The sequence below is a fragment of the Fundulus heteroclitus genome, chromosome 20 (assembly GCF_011125445.2).
Source record: "Fundulus heteroclitus isolate FHET01 chromosome 20, MU-UCD_Fhet_4.1, whole genome shotgun sequence".
NCBI lineage: Eukaryota > Metazoa > Chordata > Actinopteri > Cyprinodontiformes > Fundulidae > Fundulus > Fundulus heteroclitus.
Window position 1 is genome coordinate 45,632,103 of NC_046380.1, and position 15,699 is coordinate 45,647,801.

Genomic DNA, 15,699 nt, shown 5'->3' on the forward strand with positions numbered 1-15,699 from the left:
GGTGTCGGTCCTGATCGGCAGATCAGCCTACTTGGGCCACCTCTCCTTCCAGAGGCGCTCGCTTCTTTCAATGTAAGCCAGGATCTCTGGGTCACCAACCCCTGCAGGTAAACCCCGTGTGGGGTCTGAGTTCATCCATTGGCCGGTTCGTACTGTCACGATTTGTCTTCAATGAACTCAGAACCACTCACACGGAGCTAAATTTGAGAGTTTTATTGAAAGGTGGAGGGAGTGGTGGATGATGAACCAGAGAGGCAGGACAGAACTGGAACAGAGGAGTAGATGATAGCAGGAGCTGACGGCCCAGTGAGAGTTCTTGGAAACCTCTGCAGGAATGAAACCTAGCAGACATGCAGACAGATTCAACCTTGCTTGGGAAGGTTTGTGGTCGTGAAGCAGGAGACAGTCCAGGTGGGTGTCCAGAAAACAGAAAGCTGATGAAGTGTCCACCTGGGGTAAGACAAGACAAGGAATCTTGACAAAGAAAACTTGAATGTGTTAAAAAAAAAAACAGTCAAGGAATATTGGACATCTACTCATTAAATGGCATTCAAGTCTGTCACTTGCTGATTCTGGAAGGCCGGCGTAAAAAGGCAGAGGACCAGGTGAACCAAATGAGGCTAATTACGCAGTGGAAAAGGAGCACAGGAGCAGCTGGTAATCCTAATTACTTGATGTAGAGAGATATATACAGGCCAGGTGACGACATTTGGAGGGAATTGATGACAGAGAGAGTCATTTTTAATCTTAAACATTAATGAATGAAGAAAACAAAAGTTTGTTTCAGCTGAAATACTGCTTTTCTCATCCATGGCAAAAGAACAATTTGTGTTCCAGTTGCAGATTAATTGGTGTAGTCCTCAGGTGAAAGGAAAGTGTTGAAGCCGTCTCAGAGTGTAATCCGCTCATCTGCTAATTTACTACATGAGGTAAAGAAGATTCAGAGAATAACTATATGGAAGATGATCAGATGTGCCATTGGGATTTTGGACAAATATCGTCTTCATGTTCATTCAGCTGTTAAAACAGATTTATGTCAGACAAAATGGAGAAAATAGATCTATGGATCTACAGCTGGAGCAATTGGCACACAAAGTGAGTACTGCAGACCAAATGAATGTCACGGTATTTACAGGCACTGTATGAAATGGAAAGCAGTGGATAAAATGGTTGAACAGATTTCACAGATTTCTTGTCCTGCTTTGTCTCGGAGGTGCTGTCGAGTTTTAACTGGAACAATTCAAAGAGGAACGTTTAGAAGATCAAACTATGCACTCCAGAGATTCAGAAGAAAAATGTGTCCAATTATGTGTGCCCGTTTTATTTTTTCCAGCTGTGATAAGATCAGACATGTGTGTCTTTGTAATCTTTTTAAGCCTGGTTAACTTAGAATTATTTAAAAATTTTTCCCTTTGTGACATGCCCCGACTATCGGGATGGCTCTTACAAGTCGGTCTAAGTACATACCTATTAGTCTCGTGAAAAAGATGAAAACCAGACATTCATTAATTTACGAACCTAAGCAGATGTCCTGGATAAAACGTGAAAACTGAACCTGTCCGGGGGAAAGGGTACATTTGGTTACCACAGTTAAAGGTGCATAGCCACGTTATTTGACTTTTTTTTATTTTATACATTAGTAGCTCATTGTGGTTGCATACAAAGTTTTTATGAAAGATTATCACATTATGCTGCCGTAATGGTTGTTATTTTGGTGTGTTATGCTTTGTTTTTGCTTAGTTTGTAGTAATTAAAGCCTGTCGTGTTTATGATTTTAACGGAAGTACGTACTGCGCATGCGCAGCAGGGGTTAAGACAAGGAAGTGGTTAGTGGCTATTAGCATCTTCAGGTGAAACAATGAAGAATGTTCCAAGATCTAGTGAAAAAATGCAACAAAAAAAAAATGAGATTCTGAGAGGGAAAAGACATGTCGCTGGGAATACAGTATGACCGTTGTGTTCACCGAAGCAGACGCTAAACCTGCTGACTGCTCAGATGTGACCCCAGAGTTGATTGATGTGAGTAAATGTTCTGATATGAGGCTCTTAAAGTTGCTATAGATTGTTTTATTTAATTAATAATGGTTGGTCTTCGATCACGCTGAGCTGCCTCTGTACTGCGAGGCATTTCAGAGGGTCAGGCTCGGTCCGGCATTATTTAATTTTGATTTATTAATGGGGCAAACCAGTATTATGATAGTTTTGCGATACTGTCGCTACATGGTGCCATGTCTGTTTATATGTGCTTATCTCGGCTGGCCCTGGTGACTATATTTATCCACAAAAAGGATCATCAAAACATTATCAGGATGGAGCCTTAGTGTATATAACGTTATTTAATCATGGTCAAACGGTTTTTGGTCTTTTTTTAAACATACAATGTTGCTATATACCTCTAAGGAATTTGACAAATGTATAAAATATAGTTAGCTTGAAGTGTTTTAATAATTTGTTTTCACACCTTTATTTTTGCAACAGTGTTAGTAGCCATTATTTATGCAAAATAAAAACATATACAATACATTAATCTTTCAATATACATGGCAATAATTCATATTAAAATTATCCTCTATTAGACCTGCTTATTTTGTGAAAAACATCTATAAAATATATTTCTTTAAATATAATGCTTATATTGGTTCTAAACTTGAGCTGAAAAATCACACTGGTTCCACTACATGGAGCCAGTAAAGACTTATCAATGTGTGAGACACTAAATGGAGCACATACAATATAGATATGCAACAACACATAACTATTTTGATCTTGCATAGTCCTGTTTTAACAGCTATAAATTGGTAAAACTGCACAAGGCTACATATATAATTTGTTAACAGGGTAGAAACTCTAGGGAGAAAAATGTTCAATATGTCAGTCCAGGAAACCAAAAGATTTTTCTTTGTTTTTTAGTTTTCTTTTATTTTTCCATATGTGTTCATTTGGATTTGTCTTTAACAGAGCTGTGTGTGCTGTGAAATATTTCAGCAATAAAGAAAGAAAACTTTTCTTGTGTCATTCTTTACAAGGAACATAGCATTGTAAATAATACAATTAAGGGGGGGGGGAGAGAATGAAAAGGCTTGTTTTTTTTTCTTCCTTTACTTTTTTAACACTAAAGAATCATCACAAAAACTGAAAAATCTACCCTTGGTAAAAAGGATAGAGGACTGGTATACTTGTAATTTAACCTTAAAATTAAAAACACATTAAAACATCAATCCTTGAAACATCCATCCTTGAACTAAGGAATGTCCTACTGCGCATATGTCAAAATATACAACTTATATTGTCTTATTTGGAAAATAACTAAAAATACAAGCTTGTTTTAACTTATTTGACCATCACTTCATGCAAAATAAGACAATACAGAGCTGAACAGCTTGCTCCACCTGTTAAGGTACAAAATAAATAGAATATACAGAAACCACCAAGAAAGTTTGAACACCAAGCAGCATCTATTTAAGCTGGTGGTGCTTATTAAACATATTTAATTCTGGTTATTAAAGTGTGCCAGAAGTTGCATAGAATGCTAACAGGGATGCCTTTCCACATTTCCTCCAAATACTCTCCACTACTGCGTAAAATCACCAGGAATGAGAAACATTTTCACACCGCTAAACAAAAACCAACAGGTCTGTCTTCAAGCTCCTGCGTACCATTATTACCAGTCATTCTTGCATTGCTTTGGTGTGGAGAGAATCATCATCATATCACTTTCAGTTGTGGCAAGCAAAAAGTATTTAAAAATGAATTCTTTTCTGGGGAAGAGTGACGATTACCTCTGGCTAACACATCCTTCATCTGACTGGAATCTTTGGTAAGAATACATGTACCACATGACTGTTGTTCTTTACTTGGTCCCTTAAGATAGAGAATGTTCATTAGAATCACCACATAGGTATTTTTATATAGACTTATTGTGTTTTAGACACTAAATAATTTATAGTCTACTGAAAATATTTTATTTAAAAAGTACTTTAGCTTATAAGAGAAAAGAAATTGCTGACATTTGTCCCCTGCTCTTCACGCTTCATAAATATCACACATGCTTTCAAATATACTCTTAAGATTGCAAAGTTATTATGTAACATCCTGGAATGATGACACTCTACTCCCACGGCACAAATGCAGTCAGAGGGAGGCGTAAGAAGGTGCAGGGAAGAACCCGTGCTGAAACCTCTGACGTTCATCTTTTTGGGTGAGCTTTTTTTGCCATGTATACATTTATCTACATGGCAGAAACATTATATACAGCTTTCTTCATTTCAGAATCCACTCTCTGTCCCCTCTGTGGAAAGGTGGTGTTCTCTTTCTTGCTTTAGGTGTTGCAGGTGGTCTCCTCTTCTGCCTAAAGTAAAATAAAATACATTAAGAGGTCTTTTGTTAATTATTAATTTATCTTCGTTTAACAGTAAATGCTGTCCGTTTTTACATGGGCTCTTATGGTCCTACACAGGAATCTGTCGGTTACGGTAAAGTATGAGTTGGCTTTAATGCCGATACCAGGCAAGGCAAGTTTATCGATATAGCACTTTTCAGTAACAAGATAATTCAAAGTGCTGTACATGAACAGAAAAACATTACAGACATAGGAAAAGACAAACATTACAATAACAAAGGAATAAGCTAAGAAATTAGTGGTATCCCAATACCAATACTAGTATCGGTATTGGGCCCGATACCAGCGTCAAGTACTCATACTTGTTCTTGTAAAAGCAACCTGATACTCTGACTCAGTACCAATTTTCCTCCTGGGCTGGGCTAAGCTGCAACTCAAAGGCTAGATACCGCTCTACATCAGGTGGAGGTGCTATACATCAGGATGCTGTTTGCTGACGCTCCAAAAGAAAAAGAAGGAGAGAAGATAATTGAAGCTCTAACCAAATTCTGAACAAGTTAACCCTTGCTGGTCAGTCGTTTTCAGTGGTCAATGATATTGGCAAGTTATTTGTGATCTATTAATAGGAATTTATTAAGTGCTCAGTATCGGTGCTTGGAATGGGCAAGTATCTAAACTGAAATACTCGTACTTGTACTCGGTCTGGAATAAACTGGTATCAGGACATCCCTAACGTAAAGCCTTGACTAGATTCTTTCATATATTAACAAACATATAGACAGATTTAATTGTTTCTATTCATGATCAGAAATAAGCAAAATATATTCTTGGGGATTTCTGATCTTAAGTAATTTTTTCCAACTTTTCTAAAACTTCATTGTTTCACTGGAATGAACTTCATCACTAAAAATGTAAAGTTTAATTGTGAAATCAAGCCACAAGGAATACGTAATTTCCGGTCGATTGTTAGCTTGGTTGGTTAATCCTAAATTACCATTTGTTGATTGAAATATTGTGTTCAGATAAACAGCATTATATAGTGATGTTCTCTGGATGTTAATTTTATTTCTGTTAATAAATTCTTGAACTTGAAGAGAAGTTGTCACTCATTTATTCTATATGTGTGCAGAGTTTGCTGTTAAAAGAATGCCAGTGCTCCAATCACCCTTTCAACTATTGTCCTGATATCAGCTACAACATATGTTCAACACTTTCTTTCCTGAATGCAGTACAGTTACCTGGTCATGCAGAAACTGTTGCAATCAGGGTCGGTCTGAAGGGTGCATGCACAGCGCCTAGTGGCCCAACTCCTCTTCCTCCGCTCAATCTTGACAGAGCGCTTCCTCCGCAGAGCAGCCGGGTAACTGGACATGCCATACGGTACAGTGTGCCTGCCAGAGTAATCAGTAGAACATGTTACAAGGCTAACAAGTGCCTTTCTGCCATCACATGTAACAGCAGTTAATATATGTAGATAAATTGAACATTTTATTAGGTCAAAAAAGTGTTATAATTTTCCTCTTCAGCAGAACTGAGATGGGTTAAATGAAACCCAGATGTAATGTGGACGGCGAAATCAAAAAAAGCTAAATATGTAAAAAGAAAGTCAGACTCAAGCTGTTTTTCATCTTGATCGGACCAAAAGGTCAAATGTATTTAAAACATCAGAAAGAAAGAAAAGCACTATTTTTTAACTAAATTCAGTACTTCACTGGTTCAGTTCTTCCAAAAAGATAAATAGCTGATACTGAAATCGTATGACAGAATGTTTTCTGAATATTGCTAAGCAGAGGTTTAATAAAGGACCTGGGGGCAGATTTATCTACCTGCTTTATAATCAGAGCAATCTTTTTTCCAGAGTAGATGCAGCTAGTTCTGTGTAGTTCTGCTAATTCTGTGTCCATCCTTTATTTTAGTTTTCATTTTTTACATAATTAAGTTAAACTGAGTGAAGCTCAGCTTGGTGTCATCTAACGGGGCTTTTCTTAGGAGTGAACCAAAGATTAATTCTAGTTTTTCTGAGGCAGATATTCTATACAGAACATAGCTGTAAGGCTGGCGGGCAGCTCTCTCCTTGTGCGTGTGTGTGTGTGTGTGTGTATGTGTGTGTGTGTGTGTGTGTGTGTGTGTGTGTGTGGGTGCGTGTGTGTGTGTGTGTGTGTGTGTGTGATTGGGGGGTCAAACAGCACAGGTATGGTTAAACTGATGCACACACGCGCGTTTTTTGTCATCTTCGTGCAGACCAAATAATGTTAACAGAGCTTCTCTGCACACTTTCATTATTTCATTGTAAGAATATTAACTGAAGACACATGTTCTAGCCATCAAGGCTAGTGAAATAATAGTCAGAGTGTATTATTTACGGATGGGAGAAACAGCATAGACAAGAAAAGAAGCTGCAGCTGGATTCCGTTATATTTCTAACTTTTCTGTCAGACCATTGTACAGGTAAGTATATCTGAAATAACAGCACACCTGCTTGCTACCATTTAAAGGATTAAACATTTTGTCAGTTACTGTGCTAAACAGCATCAGGATTTTATTAAAAATGAATGCCAGCCACTTGTGGAAAGAAATGTATAAAGCTCTGGGGGGGGGGGGGGGGGGGGCACCCAGAACCTCAGTGAAGCCTGCCAGGATGACAACAGACCTAAATGGACAGAGAAGCTTCTGTCAAAGACAAGACTGTGCCCTTAACAGCCGCTGCCTGCACCAAACAACATCATCAAATCTTGTGGTCCACTGTGTCAAAGGCTGCGGACAATTCAAGAAGGATAGAAACATCAGGGTCTCCATAGTCAGCCGTTAAAGCTGACTATGGACTATGCAAGAAGACTCAGTCATTTCCCTCTCTGCTGCTTCTGGGCCTGTTCTGATTGTGTGTATTTTTCCATTAAACTGGTTCTAGCACTGAACTGACTCTACTGCTTGCTTAGCACCAGTTCTCTCTGTTTCCAGCCCTGCAAACTCTGTATCTGGCACTGCTAAAATGTAGTTTTTTATAATTACCAATTCTGTACTGTGCCCATGAATAGAACCACTTTCATCAGAAGCTAGATCCAGGCTTGTGTAGGTAAAAACAAAAAACAGTCTGTTGTTTTGGATTTGCTTGAGTTAGGACTAAAAGACATAGACAGATTTTTACCATGAATTGTATATTTGGATAAGCTGTGGGAAAACATGAGCTCACTGTCTCTTGTCTTCTAACTATTCATTTTGTTGACAGCCATCATAGAGTATAAGCAGGTGAGTGCACTGCACACAGCTCATATTTTCTACTCAATCCATAAAAAGCAATTTCCGGGATAGTTTTTAAAAACTGTCAATCGTTCTGCTGATAGATGATCAGACATTTGCTAAAAAGTCAAAACCAATGTTTGATGTTTAAAACAGCATTAATAAATGAAGAAGTGATGTAACTGCAAGGAACTGGGTTAGATAATAGGAATTAGGAGGTTGAACTGTTTCATTCACAAGTGCTTAGCTGAATAAGATGTTTATGGTGACAATGTGAGGAAAAGGTTCTAAGCTTACTCTCAGGTTGTGAAAAATCCAACCAGTACTTTCATAAAACTAGCTCTAGCACCAGCCCTGGTTGAGTTAGTGTTGGTGGAAAATAAAATACAGCAGAATAGAAATACCTTTTTAGATCCACAATGGATCAAAAAATGTCTTTTGGATAAAGACACCCGTCACACTATGTTAGCTTATATGAGTTTTATATTTAGACTGTAAAATTAGACTATATTTCTATTTAGTCGTCATGGATTTACTGACCAAAGACGCCTGTAGGTTGTATCCCAGAGGGAGATCTATCCATGACGGGGAAGCAGGTCCTCGTGCTCAGTCCTGGAAAGATGGAAGTACCACTGGAAGCGATTGTCATCTACAAGCAGCTTCAGGTGGTGGTACTGGAAGAACTGGGCGCGTCTCTGAGGGACCCTGGGGCACCGATGCCATTGTTTGGCTTTCCACATTACATACTGGCCTGGTAAAATCCATCTCCACCTCTCTGTGTGTTGAACGGACAGGAGGAACCCACAAGAGAATAGACACTCCTCCTATTTGATGATGCAGTGAAGCGAGGTGGGGGTGGGGGGTTTGCTGTGTTGTCCGCGTGGATTATTTAGCGAGAGGCAAAATGTCAAGCATCCAACACCAGGTAAATATTTCACCTGGATCACGTTTGGTGTGAACGTACCTTCATTTTGGGCCTAACTGTACCTGATAGCCATCACAGAACGTCCTGTTTCCCAAATGTGCAACACGTTCCTTTGTTTGAATCTATGTTTATAAAAAGTCTGGTTTAAATACGATATGGCTTAATACAAGTCTTTTGAAAGTTGTTTAAAAATTACAGCTCTGATTAATCATTAGCTGGTAACATTGTGACAAATCCCAAATTGAACATCAAATAGTAGTGAGAAGATCATTTCCCTAGTGAACATGTCCTCGCTGAATCTCTGGGTTATATCACCTTTGTGCTTCCAAAAGCTGTTACAAAAGTTTTTATTCCCCTTCTCAGGGTTTTAGTTTCAGGAAGAGCTTTAAAAATGTAGACAAAAATAAATTCTACTGTTTATTCTGATCATTTATATAAGTTCAATGCTTACTTGCAAATAATTTAATGCTCTTTATTGTTTATTCACATGGACTGAAAAATAATCCATTTTTGACAAACAACAGCATCAGTGACTATAAATGATGTGGTCACCTGCTCCTGGTATGCAGTACTTTGCTGACCTGTCCCTTTCTGCTGGGGATGGATGTCAACAATGCATCGTTAAAACTGGTTAAAACTGGTTAAAACTGGTTAAACTGGCCTTTTTTCCCTTTTTAGTTCCGCAGAGGAAAAAGAAAACAGTTGACAGCAACAGAAAATTGTTGCTGTTTGGTGTGATTGAAAATACATGGGGAGGGGGGGGGGGGTCATCATGCAATAAAAAGAGACACAAAGTTTCCCCTCTTTTACTGAACAATGAAGACCTCAGAGGTAAGAGGAGAAATGTCAGAAGGTTAGCTAACTGTTAACAGCTGCCTGTACTTTAGGAGCTCCCCCCTAAGGGACTTAAAACCACAGGTGATTTATTTTAGTCTTCCCAAGTATGTTCACCTTTTCACACACTCCCATGTGTGCCGTGCATCATTAGCTACAGCTGTGATATCCTAAAGCTGAGTGGAACAGTGCTTGCTAAAAATGTCAGTGATAAATGTGAGGAACAGGAACGCTGCATGCATTACAGGAAACAGGAAACTCTGTTCTGATTCACATCGTTTCCAAAAAAACAACAACAGAAAAACAAAGTGGCACATTTTGCTTCATGTGCAAAACGTCGTGCTTAAGCTGAATCAACCCGGTGGATGCTAATAAGTCCAGCTGTACAACATGCAGAGAGGAGAGGCGGTTCGGTCAGAATAAAACGATCCTCGGATCTACAGAAGGAGAACCTCTGAAGATGCAGCATCACCTGTGTTGCTGTGGAACAAAGCTCCCTGTTTGGATGAGAGGTCTGAACATGCGTGCTGGATCTGAAAAACAACTCTACAGTCCTTAACTGGACCGGCCAGGTGCTCTCGCTTCAGTCCAGTGCTCTGTAACCAAAGAACCGACAGGAGACGCATGATCCAGTGTACACCCTCTCTTTGCTCCCACCATACCCAGATGTCTGCAGAAATATCTGCTCCTAAAGAACTAAACTGAAGCTCTTAGAGGACTCAGTTGAGATTTACAGTAAATCTGTGTGCTGTTCATACTGCTCATGTCGTCATATTGTATAGACTGTATACCAAATCCACATACCTCACGTACATAGCACTGTCTATTATACTCATTTATTTAGCGTTCCCATTCTCTGCACATGTGAACATGTATGTTTGCATGTGTATGGACACCTGCACATCTCTTCTGCCTAAATAACAACAACCACAATGAAAATGATATTTCCTCCAGCATCCTTTGCAATCTGCTCATTGCCCCATTGCTCTATTGTCTCAATCTGTCCACCTATTTATGGTGTGATCATGTGTTTCTATACTGCAGATTGGTTGGTTTTTATTACTGCCTTATTATATTATTGTATAAGTGAGCACAAAGAAACATGATTCTGCAGACTAATGTGATGATGAGAATCCGGGTATACTACAGACTTTAATTAAGGATCCAAATGATTCTGTCAGATTCTGCTGCAGGAAGTGAAGTTCAACATTTTCAGGCTTCCAGCTGGCACCAAACAAGTCAGGAGCTCCAGAAACAATTATGCCGAGCAAGCAGATAAGAGGGCAAACAGAGATCCACCTAAAAGCGCCGCTTTTCTGAAAAACTGGACCTTTCAGGGCTCTGCTTGAAATTTAACATTGGCAGCACAAAAAACGAGTTCTGAAAATTGAAAAATGGTCCCATTCCTCTGAATATGTCAAGCTACTTAGAAACAATGCTGCCTGTCAAAAAGCTTCTATGAAGTTAAAAGAATGCTGAGGGCTAGGTCAGTGTTGAGAACCTTTCCAACTATACGCATAAGGCTTTAAAGCAGCACTGATAAATGAAAAAAGGCTGTTTGTTTAAACCAGCCCCAGCAATGCCTTTAAGAAAGAGTCAAACACTCTTTATTAGCTGAGTTTATAGTCTGCATCACTGCAGATTTTACTCCCATAGCTTAGCTCTGATTCCAGTAGCAACAACTGTAACATAGATCCAAAAACACAAAACTAAACAGTCTGTGTTTAGTTAAAAAGATCAAAAAGCAGATCAACACTATAAAAATGTTCAGCTAAAAACACAGAGGGAATCATGAAACTTGCAACGGAAAAGCAGGATTCTCTTAGGTAAACCTAACAGAGCTGCAGCTTCAGGAACAATGTCCCTCACCAGATGATAAAGACTTTGTAAAGAAATGCCCGCTGAGCCGCGCCGCCTCCTTTTCACTTTGATCGGCCCTGACTCAAAGACCTAATCTTCTTCATACTTTCCTCTCAATACAAATACCTAATAGACGCTGAAGGCAGAAAAGCTGGAAAACAATATTTTCAATGGTGACGTTTAGAATTTTCAAAAAGTTATCAGCAGGTCAAAGATTTACAAATCAGAGCATCTCTAGTTTTAAAGCATGTCACATTTCAGCGGATCGGCAGATTAGAACATTAATTGGGCTTTGGTATCTTAAATTTGATTGTTCAGGTTTCAATAGCATAATCGATACTGGCATGTCATTTAATGTTTTATTTCTAACTTTGACTACACAGAATAAAGCTTCAGGCATCCAGCATCATAAGAAAGCAAAGTGCTGGTTTCTAAGTCTATATGGTCCGACAGTTGCACTGTTACTGATTGAGTTTAAAGCTGCTTGCCAGATGGCGGCGTTTTAAAACACAGCCCAGTGCTTCAAGAGCTCCTAACAAAGAGGCAAGGAGGACTCTTACTCTGGTGTGTTGATCCAGATGATGTCCAGGTGGCAGTAATACACACACTCTTTGTCTTTGTAGGTGTAACATGTGCATCTCTTGGCACGCCTCCTGGCTGTCAGCGGGTCACAGGCAGAACAAGCCCTAACTCCACCATCAGAGGTGATGTTGGCCCGGTCGGCCAGTGTGCCGTGCAGGGGTGTGCTCAGGCTGACCTCCACCTCCTTCTTCTGGCTCACAGATGACGAACCTGCAGGATCACAGACAGTCTGCCACTAGTATTATCCCTTTCTGAGATGCAGTATAAGGTACTAAGTGCATGGAATCCAAAGATGGCTGTAGGTTCAGACAATAAGTGTTTTCTCGCCCCAGAGCAAATCTCTCAGAAGCAGGATAATAATTTCCTATTTTAAATCCGTATTTGTGGAACTTTTAGAGCATCTCAAACAATGTTTTAAAAGAGAGTGATGGGTTCAGAGGAGCGCACACAAGGGAACGATCGGGTTGCAGTTCCATCAATGTCTCCTTATTTCTACATGTTTAACCTGAGGCTGGTCAACAACATTCATGCTTTACACATAAACATGACTCATGGTACAGCTCACTGTAATCTGATTGGTCAGAAGGGTCCCCGCACATCTTTAATGTCACTTAAAGAGTATCAAACAACAAAGCTATTCAAATCTGCATGATGCAAACTAAAATTCCCATGAATTTGAGGTTGTGACGTCTCCTACTGCTAATTATTAAACAACAAGCGGAATTGTTACAGAACTGGGCTCTGCAAGATTGGGCACTGATTCGACCACAATTTCTGTTCGGTCCAGAAAGGTCTCATACTGCACTGTTACTATGGAACAGTAACAGTGCTGATAGGCTATGATCTAACCATTACCACACATAAAATAAACAAATAATAATAATAACAACAACAATAATAATAATAATAATAATAATAATAATAATAATAATATTAATAATAATAATAATCTTACCATTGGTTAAAGATGCTGTTACTACTATAAGGAACAGAACTCCCAAATCAACCAACATTGAGGCAGCCATCACACACGTAGTAATAGAAATCAATGTCAAAATGTTAAAAGTTTTAGAAATAGGTGGAAAGAGTAGTCCAGGCGAGCTCCGCGGCGCTGAATGAAGGCTTCTCCTTATCTTCTGCAGAAACAAACTGCTTACCGCCCGTGGAGATCCGCTACTGCCTCTCTCTCTGTGACTTCAGCCTCCAGACTCAGCTTTATTACCGGCGGGGACAAGTTACCGTGCTATCGCTCGTGCTTCCTGTTGGGGTTTTCAAAATAAGACCGTATAGACTCAATAAAAGGTAGAGCAGTTCTCTAATTTCCCTTTGCAAAACATAAAAATGAAAATTAAATGAATACGCTACATAATAATAATAATAATAATAATAATAATAATAATAATAATAATAATAATAATAATAATAACAAGTATTCTATTATTATTATTATTATTATTATTATTATTATTGTTATTATTATTATTATTATTATTATTATTATTATTATTATTATTATTATTATTATTATTATTATTATTATTATTATTATTATTATTATTATTAGAACACTACACGTAAGCTCTATTGTCTACATTTGTTACTTTGTCTTTTTATTTATTTATTTATTTATTTTGCTCCAATAGCTATGAGTGAAACCGTTGTTGCACTTCATTAACAGAATTCTTTCAAACCTGTTGTCAGATGTCTTCTAGGGGTGAACACCAAACCCCAAGACTGAAAAGCCACTCCACATGAGCACATGATGGGGTTGGAGTGTTATACTTCTTTATGTTTAAAAACTTGTGCAGAATCTGATGGTCACAGGCTGACCTCTGGTAGTACATGACTTCCTTTTGGGCAGAGTCTGGGTCTGCCTCAAACGGGAAAAAGTCCATCTCACCTTGGCTGGTAGATGTGGGGGGCACATCGGGAGTACTCTGTGCTGTAGGAGCAATTGTGCGACACTAGGCTATTAGAAGCTATTTTACTCGCTGCCTCCAACCTGCATCTTTCAGCGTTAAAATTTTGGACAATTGGCAGTTGCAAGAAGGACATATGTGTCATCCAGCACACCAGCAAAACAAATCTGGATAGCCTGAATAACATAACTGATATGTTTATGCCTACAAGCCCTATTTTCAACACATTTTCAGCTGTATTTACTCTTTGCCGCCTTTCCAGAAATGTGAGGCGAGGAAAAGAAACTATAAGTCCAAATACAAACCTGAACCAGACAGTGGACACAGCAGAATTAGACGGATGAACCACTTGTCACTGAAGAACCAAAGGACAATAAAAACTGGAGAACCGATCAGTTTTTAGCAGAGACAAATCAAATACAATGAATTGTAGAAACTAACTTAACACAGAGGCCAGAAAGTAGCCAACAGAACTAGACATGAAAAGGACCACCAGTAGACTGGAAACCCAGAAGCAATAAGAAAAATGCAGATGGAAGAGAGAACAGACAGGGGCAGAATCACCCAAATAAAACAGGAAACTTGCAATAAGGAATTCAGAATCTCGAGACAACTTTATAGAAGGGAAACTGAACTACACATAAATTAAGCAAAGTCCGACACATGCCAATTGTTTTTTTTCCCTGAGTTGTTGGTTAGAGGTTTTGCACCTGGGGAGGACTTGCAGATCATCACACCTTATTTTAATGGAGTTTAATAAAGTCAACCGAAGCTCTGACTTCAACCCATTTAAAAATGTTAACGTATTTCAAAACAATGTCAGGGCAGTTTCCCCTAATTCTAGCAAAAAGAAAAAAACGCACTCAGAATTACTCCAGAACCTTGCTGATGAATACAAATGCATTTCTTTGCTATCTGACAGGCCAGGCTATATTCAACCAAAAGGTGGTACCAGTGTAGCCCATGTCCAGTATTAAAGCTGTATGTAGAATTTTGGTTCTGTTCCAATTGGAAAACTCCACAAATAGAACATGTGCATCTTAATTTCTGCTTAACCATTTCATCAGAAAGTAAAACTCAGGAACCAGAAGTCTAATCCTTAATGAGTTTCACCTGTGAAGCACATAATAATAATAATAATAATAATAATAATAATAATAATAATAATAATAATAATAATAATAATAATAATAATAATAATAATAAACTCAGTTAACATTTTGAACAAAACAGGCCTAAACAGATGCGCTGATGATGAGGCAGATTTCCTCCTGAATTCCCCTGTCAGGTTTTATGGCAACTATTAGGCTGAGGAGTGACAAGCGAGTCAACATGAGCAAAAGCTATAATCCATTTATAGAAATGTTACACATCCACATGCTTCCTGTAGTCAGTGGTTTTACCTTACCTGCTGACTCATTTAAGACACTTGGAAAGGGATCAGGGCCCTCCAGCCACTGTCTTCTTCCCTGATTGGCAGCAAAGGTTAACTTCAAAGATATTTGGCAGCATGTCAACATGATTCACACAAGCAGGTGTTGTCTGGGACGGTAATAGGGTTCAATGATAAGTGGGTGTCAGTGTGGGAAGATGGAGACAGATTGATTGGGTAAGTTATGGGTGGGTGTGGAGTGTGCGAACCAAAGCCAGAACATTTTTTAGGGGCAAACTTAGTGATGAGAGTCAGTGGTGAGTTAGCAGAATGGATACATTTTTCATACTGACACAAATGATTCAAACACACCTAATTCATTCATTGTGGTGTCTTTCTGATATGCATAGCACTTTGGTCCTGTATCATGTTTTAAAGTGCTTTGGAAATGCCAATCTAATCCAGCTTTATTCACAGACTAAGAAAGTGGAGCTTGCTGTGATTTGAAAAAATATCTCAGTGCTGGTTAAATTAATGTAACAGAGCAAGTTTGCATATTAGATACCTGACGTGTATGGGGAACTTATTACATTTTTTGTGTATGGCTCTAACGTTAGCAACACTAGTTCAT

General features: G+C 38.7%; 1 protein-coding gene across 1 annotated transcript; it reads right to left on the reverse strand.

Moving 5' to 3' along the window:
• Window positions 1–2,898: 2,898 nt before the first annotated feature.
• Window positions 2,899–12,976, reverse strand: LOC110369193 (endothelin-3). Its single transcript, XM_021321966.2, has 4 exons — window positions 12,733–12,976; window positions 11,756–11,987; window positions 5,578–5,730; window positions 2,899–4,348 (listed from the first exon to the last, which is right to left on the reverse strand). The coding sequence occupies exons 1-4, from the start codon at window positions 12,800–12,802 to the stop codon at window positions 4,261–4,263; spliced, it is 543 nt and encodes a 180-aa protein (XP_021177641.2). The 5' UTR covers window positions 12,803–12,976; the 3' UTR covers window positions 2,899–4,260.
• Window positions 12,977–15,699: the final 2,723 nt, after the last annotated feature.